Source organism: Squalius cephalus (genome assembly GCF_949319135.1).
Source record: "Squalius cephalus genome assembly, chromosome: 1".
NCBI classification, from domain to species: Eukaryota; Metazoa; Chordata; class Actinopteri; order Cypriniformes; family Leuciscidae; genus Squalius; species Squalius cephalus.
The window spans coordinates 59,897,538-59,922,759 of NC_137122.1; the positions used below are offsets into that span (position 1 = coordinate 59,897,538).

General features: G+C 39.7%; 1 protein-coding gene across 1 annotated transcript in view; it reads right to left on the bottom strand.

Annotated features, from left to right (window-relative positions):
- bahcc1a (BAH domain and coiled-coil containing 1a) overlaps positions 1–25,222 on the bottom strand; it is a 125,746-nt gene that overhangs the window by 13,897 nt on the left and 86,627 nt on the right. Inside the window, exons 10-22 of the mRNA XM_079885228.1 lie at positions 23,095–23,440; positions 19,594–20,391; positions 17,747–17,916; positions 16,852–16,988; positions 15,360–15,473; positions 8,412–8,526; positions 7,584–7,785; positions 6,570–6,758; positions 5,054–5,215; positions 3,077–3,309; positions 2,237–2,317; positions 1,923–2,058; positions 1,002–1,119 (exon numbers count right to left, since the gene is read on the bottom strand). Coding sequence (XP_079741354.1) covers positions 1,002–1,119; positions 1,923–2,058; positions 2,237–2,317; positions 3,077–3,309; positions 5,054–5,215; positions 6,570–6,758; positions 7,584–7,785; positions 8,412–8,526; positions 15,360–15,473; positions 16,852–16,988; positions 17,747–17,916; positions 19,594–20,391; positions 23,095–23,440 — 2,801 coding nt within the window. The remainder of the gene's footprint in view (positions 1–1,001; positions 1,120–1,922; positions 2,059–2,236; positions 2,318–3,076; positions 3,310–5,053; positions 5,216–6,569; positions 6,759–7,583; positions 7,786–8,411; positions 8,527–15,359; positions 15,474–16,851; positions 16,989–17,746; positions 17,917–19,593; positions 20,392–23,094; positions 23,441–25,222) is intronic.

Sequence of the window (25,222 nt, forward strand, 5' to 3'; positions counted from 1 at the left end):
ACACTGGCATAAAATGGACTCACAGAGAGGGAATAATTTCCTAAAAATCTTTGTTTCTGTTCATCTGAAGAAAGTCATGTTCATCTGGGATGGCATGGGGGTAAATTATGAGCGAACTTTCATTTTGGAGTGGAATATCCCTTTAATAGTGTTTTTTTTATTTTTATTTTTTTATGTAGGGCTACTCGATTATGTAAAAAAAATCATAATCACTATTATTTTTGGTTGATATCATGATTATCTAACAATTATTGGTGGGCGATATGATCAAAGTCTTATTTCATGATATCCGTAACAATTATCGATACTTCAGCAAAAACTAACTACAATAAGCATAAAAAAACTAATTATAAACAAAAAGGACAAAAAATACAACAGAATAAAAATACAAATTAAATGAGCAGATTTAAGTTTTTCAGGAAGATGTACTAACAGTGGTATTCAGATAATTAATAGTCTACAATAAAATGTAAAATAACACTGCATGGTCTTATTAAACGCATTAAATATAGATTAATCCTTATTAAAGCTACTTAAGTTATTCAGTCAAGATCAGCGAGTGATTTTCCTTCATCATTTGTAATTTGATTATCATTAATGACAGACGGCAGCAGGTTTATTAGGCTGCCGTCACTTTAAGAGCTAATGCACGGATCCAATATACTGATACACACGCTTTAAAAATAAATAAATAATTGAACCTCAATTTAATACGTCCATTTATTTATTTGATAAGTAGCCATTTAATAAGCAAGATAATGTACAGTCAATCATGCGAGTCATTAATGCAAAATAAATTCATATAGGATCATTAAAGACCCCTCTGCTTTGTCCTGATCCGCCTGGGGTTTATTGTTTTATGAATGAATTTGTGCCATTTAATTGCACCGGATTCCACAGATTTCCTTCCAAAATCCAAATATGAAAAGAGTCTGAAAACAGCCAAAACAGCTCATAAACAGTAAATATGCCGTAAGGGTGTTTATGAGTTATACACTTACACATCAGGCGACTCCAGGGGTTGCACACGGGCAGCATACAGTAGTTCATCTTCTTTGGTGATCAGAACCTTGAGTCCAACGGTCAGAAGCTCTTTGGTCAGAACACAGTTGGGAGGAGCTGAAAGATGAAAAGCTTAAACTCAAAATACAGCTTTACATAACAAACGAGGACTTCATGTCATGGCAAACACCACCTGTCTCCTGTTATGATGAAGCGACTTAGTTTTGGGATTAGTTCACTTCAGAATTAAAATTTCCTGATGATTTACTCCCCCCCCCCCCCATGCCATCCAAGATGTTCATGTCTTTCTTTCTTCAGTCGAAAAGAAATTAAGGTTTTTGAGGAAACCATTCCAGGATTTTCCTCCATATAGTGGAGTTCAATGGGGTCCAATGGGTTGAAGGTCCAAACAGTTATTTATTTATTTATTTCATAAATGGCGTTTAACTTAGTCTTTGCACGTTCACTTTGTAAACACTAGGTAGGTTCTTCCGCCTACGTCACGCGTGATCTTTCAACGTGATTACGTAATGTGTGGCGCATCGCAGAGCTAGTGCAAGACGAGCATTTGTGGTTAAAAAGTACATAAATAAGTATATTTTTTAGAAAATGGCCGATGTTTGTCTAGATAAGACTCTTATTCCTCGGCTGGGATCGTGTCGAGACTTTGAAGCTGCACTGAAACTCACATTTGGACCTTCAACCCGTTGGACCCCATTGAAGTCCATTATATGGAGAAAAATCCTGGAATGTTTTCCTCAAAAACCTTCATTTGTTTTCCACTGAAGAAAGAAAGACAAGAACATCTTGGATGACGTGGGGGAGAGTAAATTATCAGGAAATCACTAATTACTAATCCTTTAAGTTGAACACAAGTATCCATTTCTTAATGGAAGTTTTATTAAACAGAGGGTTCAAACCTGGAGCAAATCTGCCATTTGACGCCCCCTTCTTCCTCTCCTCGTCCTCCTCAGAGAAGCTACTGTCCTCCCCCAGGTGGAAGCCCTCGTCCGCCGCGAAACTCTCCATCAGACGGCTGACCGCTCGACCCTTCGACTGAAACACACCAACAGCACAGGCACTGAGTCGCTCATTCTCCACGCTCAGCGAAAACTCTCCTCGCATGTCAGAGCGTGTGAACATCACCTTTACATGAAGTTACATCTTACTCAGCAAGAGAAGACAAGTGTTAAATGTACCAACAAGCGTGAAAGCTGTGCGTTTGTATGCTTACCTCTCGAAGCCTGGTTCTGCGGGTACTGCTGTTATCATCGCTGTCTGCAGACTGGCCCTCGCCCGACAGGAAACTTCTCCTCTACAATAACCAGAACTTCAAAGATTAGTTGCAGAGTTCAATTGTGTGCAGCAACTCTGAAAACACCTATTTGTTTATAATCAGTATTTTCCCCAGAACAAGTCAAGTCTTTAAAACTATGAAATTTCATTATATGAAATATGTACTTACCATAGTAATAACAGTAAATTATGCATAATTACATGCAACTAACTCTCAAAAATCCTACCCTAACCCTATAGTAGTACATGATAATAATTAATAATACTTAAATCTATAATTACACTGTAACAATGACACCTTAAAATAAAGTGTAACCTAATTTGGATTATCTGACCTATTACTGATGCGATACATTTCCTAGAGATAGGCGCATATTTCAAGTGCCTTAAAGTTATTAAAATCAATTGAATTTATATGCTTGACAGCTGAATAGCTCTGCAATGCGTTAAGAAATAAAATGCTTGAATCTAAACTGTTCTTTATAGTTTTTTTTGGTTACACTTTATTTACAGTGTCGTTGCTACATTCAAATACTTACCATAGTAATAACAGTAAATTATGCATAATTACATACAACTAACTCTCAACTAAACCCGAATCCTACCCTAACCCTATAGTAAGTACATGTTGTTGATTAATATTACTCAGTACTTAAATAAATAATTACACTGTAACAATGACACCTTAAAATACAGTGTAACCCATGTTTGTTTAAACGAGCTGAAGATCTGTGAGATGCATAAGTGTGCAAACAAAAGCCCTGTCGTCGCTGCTCACCGTCGCTCTGAGCACGGAGCTCTTCCTCGTGGCTCTCTTCAACCTTTCGCTGCTGCTGGGAAACGAGAGAAGGCCGCCAGTCTTTCTGTAGTGACCCGGCCAGTGTTTGTCCTGCAGTCTGGGCCTCCCTGGCCTCCTCCTGACCCCGAGAGGTTTGGGGACGGGCACGGGTCGACAGGGGGCCCGTCGCTTCACCTTCACGTCCCCTTCTGTCACGGCACGAAACTGAGATCCTGAATGGGTTTCAAGAAATAGAAAGAGTTAGAATTAAAAAAACAAACATGGTAACACTTTATTTTGATGGTCCCTTTTGAACATTCTGTTGACCGCAAGTAAAGCCACGTTTCCACCGCAGGAACTTTTCCCAGGAACTAGGGGCTTTGGAACCGGGAACACTTCCCATAAATCCTAATGTACTCGTTACACAATAAGAAGAATGGCGTCTAGAAGAATATTAGTCTCTGTTTATCCTGAGGTTTACCGCAGTCCGCCGGATCCAGGCCGTATCCAGACCTGATGAAGGACCTGCGCCTGGATGTGATGACAACGCAGTCCTGAAGTGTCAACTAGTCTCTCCCCTGTGAAGTCCTCTACAGATAAAGCGTTGTCGGGATGATTCCGGTTCACGTGGCAATGCAGACGCGACAAAAAAATCGGTATTATACATTTTAAGGCCAGACAAGTAGTTTGTTGAGGGTTGATTTGTAGGGAAGGACTACACGCCTGCGCACATATATATTCAAACACGCATACCTATAGACTGAACTCGCAATACGCATGTACACGCCGTCAGCGTTCTCACGGGTTCACGTTTTTAAAGTTTGCACAGAGAGAACTTAAGAGTTTTCTGTTAGAACGGTGTTGTGTTAGCGGCCCCTAAGTTAATAACTAAAGATCTTTGCGACGGAAGTGAATCAATCAAAACTAACTTTAGCTGGACAATAACTTTATTCTAGAGCTGCTGTAAAGCCAAAACAATCTCTGTTACTGTAATTTACTATTATCACTGTAAAGCTGCTTTGAAACAGTCATTGTTAAAAGTGCTATATAAATGAAGGTGACAACTTCGGGCTGGTATTCAGTGTGTTTAGGGTCTAAATTAAGTTCTGGGTAACTATTTCCCCCTCCCAAAGTCCCTGTTCGCAAGGTAGTACTTTTTTCAAAGTTCAGGAACTTTCAGGGGTTGGTCTTGGGCGCTGAACAAGCTGATTGGTCGAGTTCATGCCGCATTTTGATTGGCTGACTCCACGTAGCATTTTCTTACAACCACCATTTTTTAAAAGTCTGTTGCGGTGTGTGCAGTAACAGTTGTTTGCTATTCGAATCAACAATGGAGTTTAAAAAAATACGACCGATGGGCCGATGACGAGGTTCAGATTTCATTAAGAATTCAGAGGATGAAATCCAGCGGGAACTGTAAACTAGCGCGCGGTCCTATGTCACCGGACTAATTTGCCTAATCTTCACGGTACACGGACAGCGGTGGGAACGCAGACAGCAACAGGTCTGGGGGAAAAAAAAGTTCCTGTGACAAATTGTTCCAGGTAATTTCGGTGGAAACGTGGCTTAACTCTCCAACTACATGTCAACTATCTCTCATTAGAGTATTAGTAAACTCTCTGCTTACTATCGGCTAACTCTTTATTGTTATGCTCCCCTAAAAGACATTCAACTGACTATAAGTAACTTTGCAACATGTCAACTACTTCTAACCCTAACCCTACCAAGTCTACCAATACTCTACCAATACTCTACCAATACTCTACCAATACTCTACCAATACTCTACCAATACTCTACCAATACTCTACCAATACTCTACCAATACTCTACCAATACTCTACCAATACTCTACCAATACTCTAATGAAAGTTAGTAGACAAAGTTAGTAGCATGTGTTAAAGGGACCATCAAAATAAAGTGAAATCAAAAACACCGCTGAGGTGTGTGTATCACTGGGCTTTTTGATGGCCTTTACCATAAAGTTCTTGTCGTTCCCGCTTAATCTTCGCCTTCTGATTGGCTTCCAGTTTGACCACAGAGAAAGGGGACGGGCCTGTGACCGAGAGATCCCTCAACGCCGAGACCTTGATCTCGTGGCCCTCCTCGCTGGCGTAACTGCCTTCCTCCTCGTCTTCCTCTGTTTCGTGAAAATGGCATTTCAGTTTGGCGGTTCACATCTGACTTCAATATTTATAAATATCCAAACATGATATATTGGAATCACTATAAAGAAATGGTTGCAGTGCAACTACATCTTGATCTAATTTGGAAATGTTCCCGTGCAAACATTCGTACACCATATGAAATAAGGAGTTACAGTGTTGCTGTCAGGGTTTCTGAGGCGCTGAAGTAGCAAGCGAACTAGACATCCATGAGGACGACTTCATATTCTGCTGGATTTCCATCAGCGAAGTAATTGATATTTAAAACGTTTACTGACAGAAATTATGATCACATAGTCTGCACACATTTTCCTAAAACTTCATTACATTTTTGTAACTGTTCGAGAATCTAGGCTTTTCCATGCCAGGCTATTATTGTGGTATTAACTATTTCACATAAATCACACATTTAGATTTATTTGGTTGCTTTAAATGTTGGTCTTCCTCTCTAAGTGGACCAAACAAAGTAGACCACACAAAAAGTACAAGACTAACACACATATAAATGCATTCCCCACGTACACAAACACACATCTCTCGCTTACTACCAACTTATCTCACTGAGAGCACATGCACTCAATTTAGAAATACTCAAGAGATGAACTGCATTTGTGTGAGAGAGAAAGAGAAAAAGAGAGACAGATGGTGACACACAGACTGAGTGTTGAATAATTGTGAAACATTTGAAAGATTTGCGTTTTGGTCGATCGGATCACATGTGGACGACGCTAAATACAGGTGTAAACGAGGTCTGAAATAATTTGAGCTTGTCCACTTTTCAACACTTACAGAGGGAGTTGAAAACACTTCTGATAGGATTGCTTTCGTAGTGTAAACGCTCATGTGGTCGAATATGTTTGAACAGCCACAAAAGATCGTCTTCTCTCCGTCTACTGATCTCATGCGTGAACATTATGAGAAGAGCTCTAGCCAGACGGGGTTTAAACTTTGACAGCTGAAGACCCAAGTTTGTTTTGAAGATGAAATCATATCAAGCACAATGTTCTCTCATCATTCCTGATTTCTAACACACACTCACAGCGTTCGGCTGGTCTTGTGTCTGTCAGAGCAGAAACTAAAGCTGATGCTCTCCGTGTGTTTTTCCGTCGTCTCTGGAAGCGTTCATATGTAAATTCGACCCTCCCCTCGAAGAAATCAGGACAGAAGTGTTTGAAAGTGGACAAAAGAGACGGAATAAAACACCAGGTGTAAATGGGACTGTGTCTCCCTCATCCACTTGTGATCTGATTGACCAAAACACATCTGTGTGTAAACAGAGCCTAAGCTTTTCTTACTTTTCCAAGATGAGACAGACCGGCAGACTCTCACCTTGCTCAGAGGACTCGCTCTCCAGCGGAGACGTCTCTCCGTCCTCGTCCACTCCCGGTCCCCTGGCCTGCGGGATCCTGGACCCTGGCACACAAGCTGCTGATCCAGGACTTTTCTTCCTTTCCCTCTTCACCGTCACAGGCTCGTGCCTCTTCCAGCACTCCTGTGTCCCGCTGTCCCCACTCGTGGCTGGGAAAGAGCGCAACACACAACCACCTCCATGAATACACAACTTTATACTATATCTGAAAACAAAACATGTCATTGATTGCACTGCAATTTGCAAAAGTCCATGATTAAGGCAGAAAGTTTCAATACTAAGAGTGTGCATTTTGGTTATTCTGACAGATAGACTTCATCACTTTTGGCCTCTTATGGAGTGATGTTGCATTTTTAAGATGATTACAAGTAGGGCACAATATATCGGTCACCATATCGGTATCGGCCGATATATGTTAATTTTTAAATAATGGTCGATAAATAATGTGTTATTTCCTTCAGCTGAGACTCTTCAGATGCACACTGTTCAACATGATGGTTTTGAATTGCTTGAAATATGATTGGAAACGCTTCGAAAAAGGAAAATACGGTTCAATGCAACACAAGTCTGTCATATCGGCTACATAAAATTAACATAGAATTAATTATAAACATTATAATTGTGTGTTTGGGACATGGATATTAATGGTGAGACTTTTGTTTTTGTAAGCAGGCTCTCAAAAATTATATAAAAATTTGGATTTAGATTTATCGACCAATATATCGGTTATCGGCTTTCAAATATAAAGAATTATCGGTTATCGGTATCGGCCAAAATTTGTCAAAGCTGTAAATTCTGAATGACTAAAAAAAAATTACAATACAAATGTAGATTGTACTGACTTCTCTTTTTGAAATGTTATCCTGATATTCTGGGATGGTGAAATTTTGTTCTTCATAGTTACATAATCTTTGTCTGTTAAAGCCACATGACACATGATACGACACAGGGCCATCACTGAAGATGTGTTTCACCTGTATCACTCAGGCTCTCGGACTCGTTGGCTCCGCCCAGCTGTGAGGAATCTCTCTTAGAGTTACTATACTTGGAGGACAAGGAAAACTCTGGGTCCCTGGAAGTGGCTCCGGATGTGTGTCGTCCACCGGAGACCTTCTGCTTGAGATGAGTTATTTGTTGATCAAGGGTGCTATTCTTCCTATAACACTGTGACTTCATCTAAGAGAGAGCAATAAGAGAGGTAGACATTTTGAGACCAACATCAAGACTTGTTCTGGGCTACTACTGATCCCTAAAAATCACACAGGCCAATTTGGCTGCTTAATTTCTTATTCAAACAAAAGCATCTCCTCTCTTCCTCTTTCATCCTTTTCACCATAAATGTGTTTTAAGTGGACGGATCAATACAGTACAAAAAACATCAAACAAATATAGGATGTTGGAAAATAATAATGTCTTTTCTGTTCACCAAATGCTTAATCTTCGCTATTGCTTCAATGCAAATGAACAAGCGAGCCATTATCTGTTGCGTAGTGACGTGTGTGTTCAAGTAAGCCAGATATGAGCAGATTCTGCGCAATACGCTGTCTTTAATATATCATGAGGACTCACGAGTATTTGTGCTAAATCTGGCAGATTTGGCTTACACGAACTTCCCCAGCAAAGTAAGTAAACATAATAAGTAACACGGCAAATTCTCTCGTGATGTGACAGCGTTACCCGACACAGTTGATTTTTACCCGCATTTGGCGGGTGTTAATCTCAAACCCTGGTTCACATCTCCAAATCAATCCTATGGGAGCAAGAGAAGAAAGGACAAAGACGCTCATGTTTCGAGGACTGACCTGTGAAGAGCTGAGACGGCCAAACCCTCGATTGGACAGTTTTTTCTTCTTCTTCTGAGAGTCTCCACCTCCCCGATGCTCCTCTGCTAGTGGACTTAGCCCCGCCCCCACCAACCTGTCAATCAAACAACAGAAGAGCCCGTTACAGACAGCGCCGCTCAGTAGCGCTGGATATTTTGATTCTTCCCGTAATCCATTTATTCACATTCATTACATCATTACCGCAGTGTCTTTTTGTGTCATTGAATCATTCACTCAGTATATTTGTTCAAAAGTGTTTTTTGACCAAATCAAGTCTTATTATCATTTAGTAAAACTGATCGCGAAATACGATCAGAGCGGTCAGACTGAAACGGGTTTCCAGAAATGCGATTTGAATAGGATTTCAAACTAAATATGGATGTAGCTAGAAACGGATTTGTAAAAAAAAAATAAAAAAAAAAAACGCATTTCATGCTGTTCACATTAGCTAATTCTGATCGGATTTCAACTTCGGAAATGCACAGAAATTGGATTTGGACTCACAGTCTGAACGTAGCCCGAATTAATAATTCATGGCCTCTATCGTTCAATCAAAAGATCCTCGGCCACAAAAATGTCCCAATTCGTTCAGCAAACAGTCTCATTCAGTGATGGGTGTATTTGCTCAGCAGGTCCAACCAATTAGATTCTCCTTCAGAAAGCACATTATATCGCTGTGTGCGTGTGCTATAATCAGTTTTGAAGTCAGGTGCTTCACAGGAGACTTCAGCAAACAAACAAAAAAATACAAGACAGAGCGATTTGTTCACTTAAAATGTGACCCTGGATCACAAAACCAGTCACGAGTCGCACGGCTATATTTGTGGCAATAGCCAACAATACATTGTATGGGTTAAAATTATAGATTTTTCTTTTATGCCAAAAATCATCCTAATTAAGTAAAGATCATGTTCCATGAAGATATTTTGTAAATTTCCTAACGTAAATATATAAAACATATATTTTTGTGAGTGAATGCAGCACAATCACCAACATAAATGGACAACTTTAAAGGAGATTTTCTCAATGTTTAGATTTAGATTCCAGATCTTCATAATAGTTGTATCTCGGCCAAATATTGTCCTATCCTAACAAACCATACATCAGTGGAAAGCTTATTTATTCAGCTTTCAGATAATGTCTAAATCTCAATTTCAAAAAATTTACCCATGTGACTGGTTTTGTGGTCCAGGGTCACCAATACTCAGAGTCATTCATGACTTGAAACGCCCCTATAGCTCAGGCAGTGTCGGTGTGAAATGAGGAAACAAGAAGAGATCAGAACAAATCGCTGCCTGCTCTTCGTCTGATGAGTATTGAAACAGTGAAGAAGAAAAAAAGCATTGTTTCCACACCTCAACGCTTGAGGAACTGTGATCAGACAGCCATCCCCGCCACTGTTCACGGGCAGTTGCCGGATAAAAAAAGCCCAGTGTGAATTATCAGGGGAGATTCCTGCTACAAAAAGGGGCCGTTTGCTTTGAAAAGACAGAGCGAGCCATTTGAGGGCACTGCATGTTTGACGCTATTGTTCTCTGTGAATATCAGAGCCCTTGCAGTTGTATTTCCATATCAGCGAGGCACTGAACGTAGGCTTGGAGCGAATGCCCTTGAATTTCCCTGGAAACCTGCCCGACAGACCGAACGCAAGACCGACGGCACACAGGACAAAAGATTCCCCTCCGTCCTCCAGCAAAAGAGCCGAGCGCTAGTGTGCCGTCACTCACACGAGCCGTTTAATCGCTGTTAGACATCTCTGGAGAGGCTGCAAACCTAATTGAGATTTTGTTTGCTGTAATGTGCTTCTGCTTATGTAATCCCAGAGGGAAGGTTATGGGGGAGGTTGCTGTTTTAAAAGCTCAGGAGACATAATGGAGATCTCAGTTGTGTTTCATTTAAGCATCAACTCTGCCTCACACCAAGAACAGTGACTATAAAGATAACTACGTTAGCATCCATACCAACTGACGGAAATGTTCTGTTTATTATAAGTGTGCTATTATAAGTCGTTGGCTGTTTTAAAAGGTTGAGCTCTTTTGAGTCGAGTGGATTCAGATTGGCTGTTAAAATCGTTCTGAAAGTGATTCCAAGAACATCATTCCTCGTTATCGCCATAGTTGAGGTTTGGACTTTCCCATTGTTACAGAATTATGACGATCATCAAAACTAGTTATCGTTATTGTGAATGTCCTTGGTGTGAACATGCACTGCATTGGTGTAAAATCTTGTGAGTGCAAACAGACGACGTAATCTCGTCAATGGAAACTTGGACACACGACTGAGCATACTAGCACACGGTGTAAAGGTCCTTGCAAATTCTCGTCCGAAATTTTCGCACGTTAAAAAACAAATACGACCTACGAAATACGAAACTTTCTTCCGTCATTAAAAAACTTGCATCGGGTTCGATTTTCCGCATTTTTTTGCAAATTCTTGTCCAAAACAAATACGACCGCACGTTGTGTCAATCACGTTAACACACTGCCTACGAAACTTTCTTCCGCCATTAAAGAATTCGCATTGGGTTCGATTTTCTGCATTTTTCACATCTGTAGCAAGCGTTTTGAGAGTTTTTTTGACAATTCAGAGCCACCGTACAAGCGAACGCCAAAATCCAGAACTCTTCGGGATCAATTGGTTCACAGAAATTGGTGGTCTTGGTTTAATATGTGGCTCCAGTATTGCATCAAACTGAGCCAATGACATCCTGAAGTAAACTTTGTATCTCTCGGGATAATCCTGCAGCGAACTCTCCTTCCTCTCTACGCAATCTCAGGATTGGATGGACCCAATATTTCCTCTTTATTTTTCTCTTTTTAAGAAGAGACGAAAACAAAATCATCCTCACTTGCTTGGAGACTCCATTTTGTATTGTTCTGCGATTCGCAACGGATTCATTAATACGCATCGGACTCAGTGTGCAAGGTTTCTGTGTTTTAGGAATTTTTAGGATAACGAATACGAAAAAACGCATAGAAAAAAATATCGGACTCAGTGTGGAAGGACCTTAAGAGTGAGAGTATCACAAAGCATTGCTGGGATAATTCGGTCTCTACAGAATTTGATGAGAAATTATTAAGTCCATGTTGAGATATATCCGATGCTGAACTCACTTTGGGACATCGTTTAGATCTCTTCTCAAACTCAAGAAATTACCGGGGTCTTTTTCCCCAGGAAAAGTCAAAGTCTCCATTTGATCTTCATTTGAACTCATTGGTGTCTTGGGAAATTAAAGAGATCTCTTGCGATTTATCTTTCCTAGCGGGACGAAATCAGATCAGCTGCGTTTTGTGCTGGGAGTGCATCTGTGTCTACTGACGCTAATATACTAGTGTGTGTGTGTGTGCGCACACAAGAATAGAGTGTGTATATGCTGGTGTTTGTGTGATTGACAGGCAAGGGGACAGAGGCAGCAACGGAGTGTGTGTTGTTTCCCCGTGAGGTAGACCGCACCGCGCAACGAACTGACAAACACAACATGACACGGACCCTCCCCTTGGTGCGCGCTCAAGGCGGCTAATTAAACAGAGCTCTCTCGAACACACACACACAGTGTAAGGGATTTGAAGCACAGACACAATGTCAGACACACACACAGGATGTGAGCTAGAGTTATACTGACCCACTGCCCTCAATCACAAGAGGCCAAATGAAAAGCAGCAAATGACAATGTCTTAGCATGGCGTCACATGCACCAGAGAAAACACTGAACGTCTGCTAATAGCATCTCATTATGCAATGCAGTGTCACACTGTAATGACAACATATACTATCATACAACAAACCAAAACAGCACAATTAGCTATGAGGATTGAAAGGACTTTAAGGATTCAGGCTCTGAATCTGATTCCACTTAACCAGTGATTCCCAACAGAGGTTTGTGCACCACGGAGGGTACGAATAGAGATTTGAGGCCCGTTCACACCAAGGACGATAGAGATATAGTTCTAAAAATCGCTCTCAATATTAAAGAATAGCAGACTTCAAGCTCAACAGCAAAACATAAATAAATAAATAAGACTCAATTGAGCACATATGTTTTTTATGCGCATTTTCAGAATTTAAGCGCATCTTGGTGTTTCTATCCAACAGTTTTTTCATGCGATATCCTAAAAAGCGCATTAAAATAGGTGGAATGAAACGTATCTAATGACAATCATATCAGCCAGCCATCCCGACCAACGAAATTAATAAATAATATTTAAATAATATCACTGTACATAAACAACATTTTGTACTAAAAGTGTTTTCTGCCGGAGAGTAAAGTATGCAGCACCGCCTCAAGCTCGAAAGAAGAAAATCTAGTGTGATGTTTAACACAGTGAAGATCAGACTGCTAGCCTGTTAAACACTGCTAGACACACTGCCCTCTTTTATATACAGTAGACAAACACACACACAGTGCCCTGGGTGTCACTGTCATGTGGACTCACATTGAAGCGGCTGGTTGGCACGAGGGCAGAGGCGGGCGAGCGGAAACTGAGACGAGGTGACATGACAGAGAACACAATGAGAGAGAGAGATAGGAGGAGGTTTTAGGGGGTGTTTGGAGTGTCAATAACCCTCTTCAAACCTCTAAACATTGACAGATCCTCCGCAGGCATCGAGGAACACAGTGCGATCACTCATCCTGACTGTAGTCAATACAAACTCCACAGTTCTGCTACCAAAATCTACATCGGCAGCGCACCAACTCACGCAGAAGCTCAGAAGTGACTGATTTGGAAAGCTTAGCACTGGAAACAACACACTTCACGAGAAACACATGGGAGACTCGACTCAATGGAGATGGCGTTAGCAGCATGCTAAGCTAAAACTGGATGAAACTGGATACATGGTGTAATAAAAATGCTTAGCGCACATATATCAAACATGCAGTCGTTTTTGAATTAGATTAAACTATTATTATTGATAAAGTTTGGTATTAAATTAGTTCCTCAACTCACTGAGCTTGTCAAGTAACTATCAAACCCAATTCCACCCATTGGCCCTTACCAATCATGGCCTCCTAATAATCCCCTTATACATTGAATTGGCTCTATCACTCTCTCTCCTCTCTCCACTTACAGCTGGTGTGTGGTGAGCGCACTGGCGCCGTTGTACTGTGGCTGCCGTCGCATCATCCAAGTGGATGCTGCACACTGGTGGTGGTTGAGGAGAGACCCCTGATATGATTGTAAAGCGCTTTGGGTGTACAGTAGTACATATGAAAGCGCTATAAAAAAAAAAAAAAAAAAAAAAAAAAAAAAACCACAATTCTGCCTGAATATGGCAATCAATTAGAAGCATAATGTATTAAATTACTGTGGCGAAAGTATTTTTTGCAAGGGTTATTATAGTAACAACAATTATTGGTAACACTTTATTTGGTAACACTATTTTACAGTGCCATTGTTACATACAATATGTTACATGTACTTACCGTAGTAATAACAGTAAATTAGGCATAATTACATCCAACTAACCCTCAACCAAACCCTAATCCTATAGTAAATACATGTAATTGCTTAATATTACTCAGTACTTAAATATATAATTACACTGTAACAATGACACCTTGAAATAAAGTGTAACCCTTTACTAAAGGGTTAGGATTAGGGTTTGGTTGAGGGTTAGTTTCATGTAATTATGCCTAATTAATAGTCATTACTATAGAAACTACATGTAACCTATGTAACAATGACACTGTAAAATAAAGTGTTACCCAATTGTTTTACAGATTTATGGTAATCTGATCTAACTTACCATGGTAGATCTTTGGGGAGTGTTGCTTATTACATGTTCATTAAGTTAAATTACAATATTAGTAAGTAATTCTAAACAGCTCCACAAGATAATACACGTATTATGTGTTGGTCATTAATAGCAATTCCATATGTAATTACACATTAAATTGAAAAATGCCTAAGACAGAAAGCAGTTGCCAGCTTATATTCATAAATACAAATTAGCATACCCAGACACACATTAATTAACTGCAGTGTAAGTATGCGTGTCATGGTGAACCGGCCGGCGCTGACCCGAGTGCTAAACGACAGGAATCTGTCACATTCCCGGCAGTGAAATAGATTAGGGGAGAATTCACAGTGCTCTCATTACAAAGTTCATTGACACACACACACACACACACACACACACACACACACACACACACACATAGTGTATGTACAGAGATTTAAAGGGGCAGTGTGTAATTTTTAGCGGCATCTAGTGGTGAGGTTGCGAATTGCACCCAACAGAAGTTACAGTGGCCGACAGGAAGTGATGTCGTCGTCTGAGACAGCAGAGAGTAGCCAGTTCAGCAATGAAGTTTCTTTACAAAGACAAATTAAGAAATTAGGTTTACTTAATTATTCAGTAAACTGATTTGTTATTGCGAATATTATTGTTACCTGTTAATCATTGTGTCAGTGATTTATTCACTGACTTTAGCTATAGCTTCTTTACACAAATAACAACATAGTGACGAAACGCGTTTGTCCCTTTAGGGCCACTGTAGAAACATGTCGATGTAAGGGGACCCGCGGTGTGTGTAGAGAGAAACGGCTCAATTCTAAGGTCATAAAAACATAACGGTTCATTATGTAAGGTCTTTATACCCCACTGAAAACATAGTTATGTACATGATATTGCATTTCTGTCAACAGATCCTCCTAAATATTACACAATGCACCTTTAAGATCGTGTCTATAAGCCTGAATCATGCAAACATACAGTGAAACCTTCGAAAGGAGACAGCTATTGCTGCCAAACGCGTGTAAAGCAATTCAGGCCCAGTCCTGATTAGGAAAGATAAAGCGTAACTGGACGTCCTCACTGAGGTCAGATGAGTTTATGGTTCGAGTCGTCGCCTGCTGGGTCGTGTTGATTTGGTGGGGTTCATCCTCTGCTGTGTGTGAGAGAGGCATGCTAACAGGAGTTACTCACTTCACTCGTTTCTGAGGTTCACTGGGGGTCCCGGAGCCAAGACCAGGGACTGATTTACGCTTGCGTGGTCTACCAGGGCCTCGCCGTGCAGGACTGCGAGGAGTCTCCTCTTTCCTGAAGGAAAACATGATGAACTTTTTGCCACTAGTGTCAAAATGTTATTGCGAAAATAATGACCCTTTGAATATTTTCAGCATGGAATGGTCTTAGGGTTATTGAGTCTCATAACTATCACTAGGCCAACCAGAAGCGCCTATGCAGGGCTGCACGATAATCGTTAAACTGATAATCACGATTATTTTGCTCAAAATTATAATCGCGATAACTAATCAGACATAAGACAGTTAACGTTATGTATAAATTATTGCATAATTATCAAAAGCGGTTGACCTAACGGACATTTAGTGCATTTTTACCAACCTACACTTCCCCCAAAATGTTCACTTAACCAACTATGATAACTTCATCAGATGGCAAGTCAATACATATTGCATGATTTTGATAAGCGATTTGTCATGCGTCTTCACATTAGATCTTCTAAGCGACACAATTCGATTGCAAATGAGACAAACTACAGATCCAGATCGCTCTGCAAATTCGTACTGCGAAGAACGATGGCCTACTTGTTGACTTGGCTGTCGTTTTCAACCGATTCACGTCATGAAAAGTGGTAAAACAGTGAAACTCCTCATTATTTCCAATAATTCAAAATTATTCTTCATTTAATTCTGCAAACATAATCCCAACCAATATGGTGGAGATCCACGTTTAGATTTTTTCCAAATAAATCGCTGAAGGTTTGATTGAAAAGCTCTGTTTGGGGGATTTAAGCTATTTACATCTGGCAACCGCAAACATCAACGCTAGTGGGGACTTGTTACCAATGCAAGATAACGCAAATGTAAAAAAAAATAAAAAAGCATGTTCAGGATAAATAACAAGAGGGCAAATATCTCGATGATTATTTTAAAAAAAGAAATAATCGAGAGAGGCAAATATCGGTATCGTGATTGAAACAATTAATCGTGCAGCCCTATGCCTATGAGTGTTTGCACAGTAATCTGCATGTAAACTGGGATACGGCAAATTAGTCACACTTTACAATACAGTTCATTAGTTAACATTAGTTAACTACTTTAGTTAACATGAACTAAGAATTAACAATTCTTCAGCATTTATTAATCTTAGTTAATATTAATTTCAACATTTACCAATACATTATTAAAATCAAAGGTTGCATTTGTTAGTTAATGCACTGTGAACTAACATGAACAAACATCGAACAGCTGGATTTTTATGAACTAACATTAACAAAAATTGTTAAATACGGTAACAAATGTATTCCTCATTGTTAGTTCATTTTAGTTAATACATTAACTAATGTTAACTAATGAACCTTATTGTAAAGTGTTACCGACAATAATCGAAAAAATTACACGGATCACCTTTAAGCAAGGTCAATATTATGAGTTTTTGGTTATGTCAGGCTTACTGGTGATCATGCTTTCTCTGGAGTTTGGCCAGTTCTTTCTGCTTCTCTTTGTACCGCTGTTGCAGCTCTGCCAGCCTCACCCGCATCTCCAGCTCCGGCCCATCCATACTGTCCATGGCACCTTTCACCGGACACACCTACAGGAACACAGGCACACTTCCCTTAGTTGCTGGTTAGTGGCTCCTGGACAGACTTTTGGTTCTAGCCCTGAGTCAAAACTAGAGATGCACGATATATCGGCCACCATATCGGTATCGGACGATATATGTTCATTTTTAATGTTATCGTTATCGGCCTGATAAGAAAATTTGGCCGATATATTAAAGCCGATAAATAATGTATTATTTCCTTCAGCTGAGACGCTTCAGATGCGCACTGTTCAACATGATGGATTTGAATTGCATGAAATATGATTGGAATCACTTAAAAAAAAGGAAAATACGGTTCAGTGCAACACCGTCATATCGGCTACATAAAATTATAATAAGTTATTATAATATAACATTATAATTGTGTGTTTGGGACATGGCTTTTAATGGTGTGACTTTAGTTTTTTGTAATCAGGCTCTCAAAAATTATACAAAATTTGAATTTGGATTTAGATTTATCGGCTAATATATCGGTTATCGGCTTTGAAATAAGAATTATCGATATCGGCCAAAATCTTCATATCGGTTCATCTCTAGTTAAAACTTTGTGGAAATTTTAGATTGTTACAGTCCTTGTGACACAAAAAAAAGGAATAAAGAGAAAGAATGCAAGTAAAGTAGGATGCAGAAAACATATATGTTAGATTCAGTATATAAAAAACTGAGCATATGTAACATAATATTAACAGATATTATGAGCTACATGAAAAACATGTACATGAGAGGACAAAACAAGGGTGTGTTACTGGCTCATGGCGAGGCGTCCAGCTGCATTTTCTGCGCAAGTTGAGCGATCTTCTAGCCGGAAACTGCATCTCAACATCTGTGGCGCCGCGATCCTGAGAGCCCAACTCAAGAGCACGAGCTGCTGCCAAAGTGGCCAGACTCTGCAGGTCCAAAATCCACTGATCTTCTCCTATTAATGAAGAAAAATAACACAATAACAATAAATCCAACCAAAAATTAACCAGATATCATTTTTTTATATTTTTCACTAGTGTGTGCAGGACACTATAGTTCATTTATGTAAGTGAGTATAGCAAATAAAGTAAACTGTGACATATTACACCCAGAAACTCTTCATACAGTGACTACCAGTAACATTTATACTAATTTGGGACTAAAAATGATTCAGACACTTTGACCTGATCATGTTTTGCTGAAGTGTTTTTTCTTTAATAACTCATGCTCTTTTTACACACAGACTGAACAAAATGAAGCATTGCTTGGTAATCGGTTGATCTAAACTGGTATTATCTAATTGTGTAGTTAAATTTAACAGCTGACAGATATTCAACATAATTCATCTGTGAGACAGTCTAACAGGAGGACGGACAAAACCAGTGAAATATCAACTGATCTGAGTCATATTTTAGTACCATTTTCTAAACTATAGCGAATAAACTCTGATAATGTGAGAAACGTTGAAGGTCTCTGAATACATTTTGGTTTGACTCTATTATGGCCGCCATACTGTGGAATATTGTTGAGGAATTAGCTAGACAATGTAGGAAAGGCTGAAATGAAGGGTTAATTCATGTTTTGATTTACAAATATCAAATTGTTCTGCATGAAACCGTTGTAGATTGCTCTATAAAATATCACAGGATCAAGGCGTTCCTCGTTCAGATAGCTAAGACAATTATGTGATGCGTTTCAACAAATGCTTTTAACAAAATCTACTAGTTCAACAGAGAACAAACAGAACTTAAAAATCAATAAAAAGTAAACATCATATTCACAGTTTTAATTGCAGCTCGTGACAAGGAAGTTGATCTTAAATGAACTGCTCTAACAATCACCATTTTACACTGGAAGCTTTAAAGAACAAGAGGTTAATGGTTAATTAGCCTAGCCAATGCTCTGAAGTCAAAACACTAACTGCTTCTGTGATTACCAAACCCTTTTCACAAATGTGTCCTGTTTAGTGACCAAAAACACTGTTTGCAGAACGACACATACATGTACTCTTTAGGACGAAGTGAAACAGGGTTTTCATCCAAGCAAATCCAGTGCCTTGGATCAGTGAAATGTACAGTCAAACCAAAAATGATTCAGACACCAGATATAATTTTGGATATTTTTTCACTAGTGTGTGCAGGACACTATAGTTCATTTATGCAAGTGAGTATAGCAAATAAAGTAAACTGTGACGTATTATTCCCAAAAACTCTTTATTCAGTGACTACCAGTAACATTTATACAAATTTGGGACCACAAATTATTCTTTTTTTTTTTCACTTTTTTCAAATTTTCACTTTTTTTGCTGAAGTGTTTTTTCTTTAATTGCTATATTTACACAAAGACTGAACAAAATGAAGCATTGCTTGGTAACTGGTTGATCTAAACTGGTATTATCTAATTGTGTAGTTAAATTTAACAGCTGACAGATATTCAACATAATTCATCTGTGAGACAGTCTAACAGAAGGACGGACAAAACCAGTGAAATATCAACTGATTCTGAGTCATATTTTAGTACCATTTTCTAAACTATAGCGAATAAACTCTGATAATGTGAGAAACGTTGAAGGTGTCTGAATAAACTTTGGTTTGACTGGTAATTTCTAAACAGGTTCTCACAGCAAACATACCTGGAGTTTTATTGCAGCGTTGCAGTTCGAGATCCGCCAGTTCACTGAGCAGCTCCATGCCGTGACAGGAGGAGTTCAGCGGGACACAGGATCCCTGGGATTGGTAGGAGACGGGAGGAGAGGGAGGAGGACAGTCTCCACAGAAAGCTGCCGCAATCAGGAGCTCCAGACTCCAGTAACTCGACTGGGAGCATGTTGGAGATTCAACCATTGCACAGATTTCCTTGTGATCTTCCTCATCAACCACAGCGACCTCTGCTTGGACGATGGCGTTTGGTGAACAATCAGAGACGCATGGTTGTTGTGGTAAAGGAGGTCCCTGTTCCTTTAGTGTCTCTAGACTCGAAGACTGAAGAATATCTTCACCCACTTCCTCCTCAAAGGTCACAGTTGGCTCTTCTTGACGGATTGCTTCCTCAGACGACAGGGTAGGTCCTACTTCGCAGTCTGAAACTTCAACAGGTGTGCAAATGATCTCGACGCGCTCCTTTTCCAGATTAGCCTCTACGGGTTCACAGCATCTCATCTCCACGTCGTCCCCTTGCACAAACACACCCTCGGGCGGGTCCTCGACTGGGCATGTGGCCTCGACTTCCATCGTTGGCTCTTGAGGCTCTTGGAGAGGCCTCACCATTGCATGGCAATCTCCCAAACTGGAAAGAGCTGGAGGAGTGTGTTCAACAGGTCGGGTCTGAACATCCTCGAGATCCGCGGGCTCTGCAAGCTGCACATCTTGAGCGGTGGGGCCGTTCCTGTATCCCATGTTGATTTCTGGATAGGTATATCCAGGTGGCAAATCTGTGACAGGGAATATAAACAAAGCTCAGTTGCGTCAAGAACAAAGCCTTAAAAATATCATTGTTTTACACTTTTGACAACCTGTTTATCCTTCATCCTTCCCTCGCACTTTGTAACACATCTTTCCCTACATAAAATGATACTTTTTTTGTGTGTGTGTCCAGAAAGCTTATTTTATTTCATTTTGCTAATATTTTTTCTATTTTATAATGCAATTGTTTTGCTATTTGTTATTTTATTTACCTTTAAATTACTAGTTTTGATCAATAAATAATAAATAAATAGTAATGTAAGCACATTCCTCACATTCTTTCAACTTAAATTCAAAATAATTTACAATTTCATGCATAAAACTTTTAATTCAGCTCAAAATATCTTACATTGGGTGTTTTTGCCGACCTTTTGTGGAAAAAAAAACAATATATCATGATATTTCATGACTCTAGATGGCCTTATAGCTCTATAATGAGCAGATGAGCTGTTCCTCTGGGTCCTAAAGTCATTTCTCTTCAGATGCATTCAGATACACATGTAGACATTATAAAATCTTTTTTTTTTTTTGGTAAAGTTTTTGCATTTTTAGTTAGAATTTTGAGCATTTTTGGGTTTTTCTATGTGTACTGAAGCATATCCGCGCATCCCATTCATTCCTAAGGGGGTCAAATTGACCCGTGAATGAAGGATTTGTTACTTTTTTAAATTTCAACCATAAAACTCCTCGAATCCATTCAATTGTTTTTGTGTGTATTCGTGGTTCAAGTGCGACAAAAGTCCTAGGGTCTTGGACCCCTCTGATGAACACTCAATTTAAAAAAAATATCAGTTGCGTTAAGAACAAAGCCTTTACTGGCTTGTTTTACACTTCTGACAACCTTATAAGGACGACTTGTTTAACCAGCTTTCCACCAGAGGTTTGAACAAAAACGCATTGTATTCCACATGACAGTGACACTATGCCTTGATCTTAGCTCTTTGTTAAGAAGTGCAGCTGTTAAAGGGGTAATTCTGAGGTAAAACAGGGCTCTCTCTCCGACACTGCTGTATCCTTGGCATGCTGCAACAGTTAGTGAGGTGTTAATGATGATAAAGAAGGTGTCGGCTGGGGGATGGGGTGAGTCTGGACGAGGTGTTTCTCCATCTTTACTGATGTGATGGCGTTGGGGAGCTGAGCTGGCGGCCATTTTCTGCATCTATCAGCAGCTTTAGTCAATCGTGCTCTTGCCTATATAGCCGCCCACACAGAGTCACCGTCTAAAAAAAGCCCTGATTGTTTCTGCATGAGGGGCTCAGCATGAATAACAACCAATATGTGGCTCATGTGTTTTTGAGGCATGATGACTTGAAGCAGGCGACGCTAAATACAGGTGTAGACTGAGGTCTGACACGTTTTGAGCTTGTCCACTTTCCACCACTTCCAGAGGGAGTTGAAAACACATTTGACTGGACTGCTTTCGTAGTGTAAACGCTCATGGGGTCGAATGTGTTTGAACAGCCACAATCGTCTTCTCTCCGTCTACTGACCTCATGCGTGAACATTATGAGAAGAGCTCTAGACAGACGGGGTTTAAACTTTGACAGCTGAAGACCCAAGTTTGTTTTGAAGATGAAAAATGTACCTAACACAATGTTCTCTCATCATTCCTGATTTCTAACACACACTCACAGCGTTCGGCTGGTCTTGTGTCTGTCAGAGCAGAAACTAAAGCTGATGCTCTCCGTGTGTTTTTCCGTCGTCTCTGGACGTATGTAAATTCATATGTAAATTCGACCCTCCCATCGAAGAAATCAGGACAGAAGTGTTTGAAAGTGGACAAAAGAGACGGAATAAAACACCAGGTGTAAACGGGAATTTGTCTCCCTCGTCCACTTGTGATCCGATCGACCAAAACGCATCTTAATACCAGGTGTGTACACAGAGCTTTAGCTTCAAAACAGCGACAGAAGACAGACAAACTGTTACAAGTCATTATCACACGGCTCTGTGGAATACTTGATTCTGATTGGTCAATAGCCCCATCCAGCAATATGTTATTCCCCGATAACAACCTCTGAAAACACCGGCGGGTTACTGAAGTCAGCAGCGCTATACGCTTGCTAGGAACGGTTTTTCTTCGTGGAAATTTTGCGTTTGGAGAGCTAATAAAATATTAAAACTCAATATATTGTGTACAGTTATTAAATTATGCCATCCAGTCTCGTGGACTCGCTCTCTCTTGTTTCACACAAACGCAGCTGCTGCCGTTTTGTGACTATTGTTTTGTACACTGTTGGATTACAGGATAACAAACAGGTATGATTTTAAAACAGTTTAATCTGAAATCAATGTCTCTAATACCCATAACTATTTATGTGGCGAAATATCATGTAATAAGTGGTGTGACTGTATACCGTATCTCTTAAATGTCTGTTTAGTTTGAACTGCTCTCTCCACGGGAGCTTTGCGTTTAAAGACCTGATAAAATATTTCATCTCAAGATCAATATTTCGTGTCTCATTATTTACTCGTGTAGCCGTGTAATAAGCGGGATAATGTACATCCAGCCGGTTGTTATCTCAGAATAAACCCCTTCAGGCTGATGAAGACCTGGTCCTGATCACTCTGTCAGGGTTTATTCTGAGATAACAACCGGCTGGATGTACATTATCCCTTACACAAAAGTAAAAGAGTCATATATTGATATGTAAGGAAGAACATCTCCTCACCAGGCTCCATGGACTGAGGATAGTCCTGAGGCGGCTGCCCTTCCACCCTCTTCTCCTGGGACTCCACAGCTTTAGGCAGTTGTGATGGGGCAGGGCTGATGGCCGGGGAGCGGGGCGTCACAGCGACTGGACTCGGGGCGGGACAGGGAGTAGAGGGGGTGCTTTTAGGGTGGGGTCGCATACAAGGGGACCGGCAGCAAGGGGACAAGTGTGCAGTGGATCCCCTGGGAGGAGACGAGGCCCGGTTGGACGGGCCGTACGAGTAGCATTTAGCAGGTTTGGGAGTCGTTGGATCAGATAGGATGTCTTCGATCTCCATGCTTTGCTCTTCTGGTTTCTTTTGCACCTATGCAGTAAAGAAGTCAAGTCACATTTATTTATATAGCGCTTTTTACAAAACAAGATTGTTTCAGAGCAGCTTTACAGAGATAATAATGCAACAAAGTTTGTTTCCAGAAGTAAAAGAATGACAAAAAGTCAGAAAGGAAAGAGAATTCAAGCCTCATGATGAGATCTGGACAATTTGGTTAATTAAAGTACACTTGACATATATAGTAAAGCCAAAAATTATTCAGACACCAGATATAATGTGTGATTTTTTCACTAGTGTGATCAGGACACTATAGTTCATTTATGTAAGTGAGGAGAGCAAAATAAAGTAAACTATGACATATTATACCCAGAAACTCTTCATACAGTGACTACCAGAAACATTTATACTAATTTGGGACCAAAAATGATTCAGACACTTTGACCTGAGCATGTTTTGCTGAAGTGTTTTTTCTTTAATTGCTAATTCGACCTTTATACACCACAGACTGAACAAAATGAAGCATTGCTTGGTAACTGGTTGATCTAAACTGGTATTATCTAATTGTGTAGTTAAATTTAACAGCTGACAGATATTCAACATAATTCATCAACAGAAGGACAGACAAAACCAGTGAAATATCAACTGAGTCTGAGTCATATTTTAGTACCATTTTCTAAACTATAGCGAATAAACTCTGATAATGTGAGAAATGTTGAAAGTGTCTGAATAAATTTTGGTTTGACTGTATTTCTCAAGACTGCCAGGTCGTGCAATCTGCTCATCAATGTAATTGCAATTTGACACCCCTGTATTGCTGAATCAGGTTTCAATTTAGACCCTAATGGCTCAGATCTATTGATTTTGACCTGCAATCAAAAAGAGTAGTGCTTGGTCCAATCACGTCACAGTTCATTGCAGACTGCATTTAGTTGTGTGTGTGTAGAATGAAACGGGACCTTGGAGGAAGTTATGGATCCTAGGGAGCAGTTGTGGTTTTATAGGGGGATTTTTTTTTTAAATAAAACTATTTAAAATGATTTATTAGCTCCAAATGTTGTTTACTCCCCTGCGCACAAAAACAACTGTCTAGTTTCACGGAAAAGAGCACATCCTCTCTCAGTATCAGGTGTCAAACATTAGCTCATTTGAAAACCCAGCTGTTTCTAAACCACTGCATTTTGTACAGTCTGACATAAAGCGGCTATACGTAGGCCTGGGAATCGAAAACTTGCGGTCAGGAATCGGACACTTGTTATAAAGTTTTAATTTCGATTCCTATTATCGATTCCTTTGTGAGCATTTCAATATGACTTTAAACCATTCAAATAGGAGACGACTCGCGTGTTGTTTTCTGTGCTGCGCACACATCGAAAGGGATTTTAATGTGATTTCACATTTTCTCTTAAAGTGACAGCAGCCTAATATTCCTGCTGCCGTCTCGGTAATAACACTAATCAAACAACAAAAGACAGAGAAAATTCACTCGTTCTTGACTGAATAACTATATTTGTAATGAAAATTGAATTTTATTTATAAAGTGCAGTATTATTTTACATTTGATTACAGTTTCCTGTACCTGAAAATCTTAAAAACTGTTTATTTCAATCGTATCTTTGTTCGGTTGTATCTATTTGTTGCTATTGCTATTTTTTTATTTGTTCTTTTTTAATTACTGAGTGTTTACTTGTCTTTAATAATGCTTGACATGTATATTAGTTAGGCTAGTTGTTTTTCTATGGTATTTTTAAACCACAGGCAAACGCTCCTTGAGTAAGTGTTTTTCAGCCTTTTTGTTCATGATATTCAGCAATAATT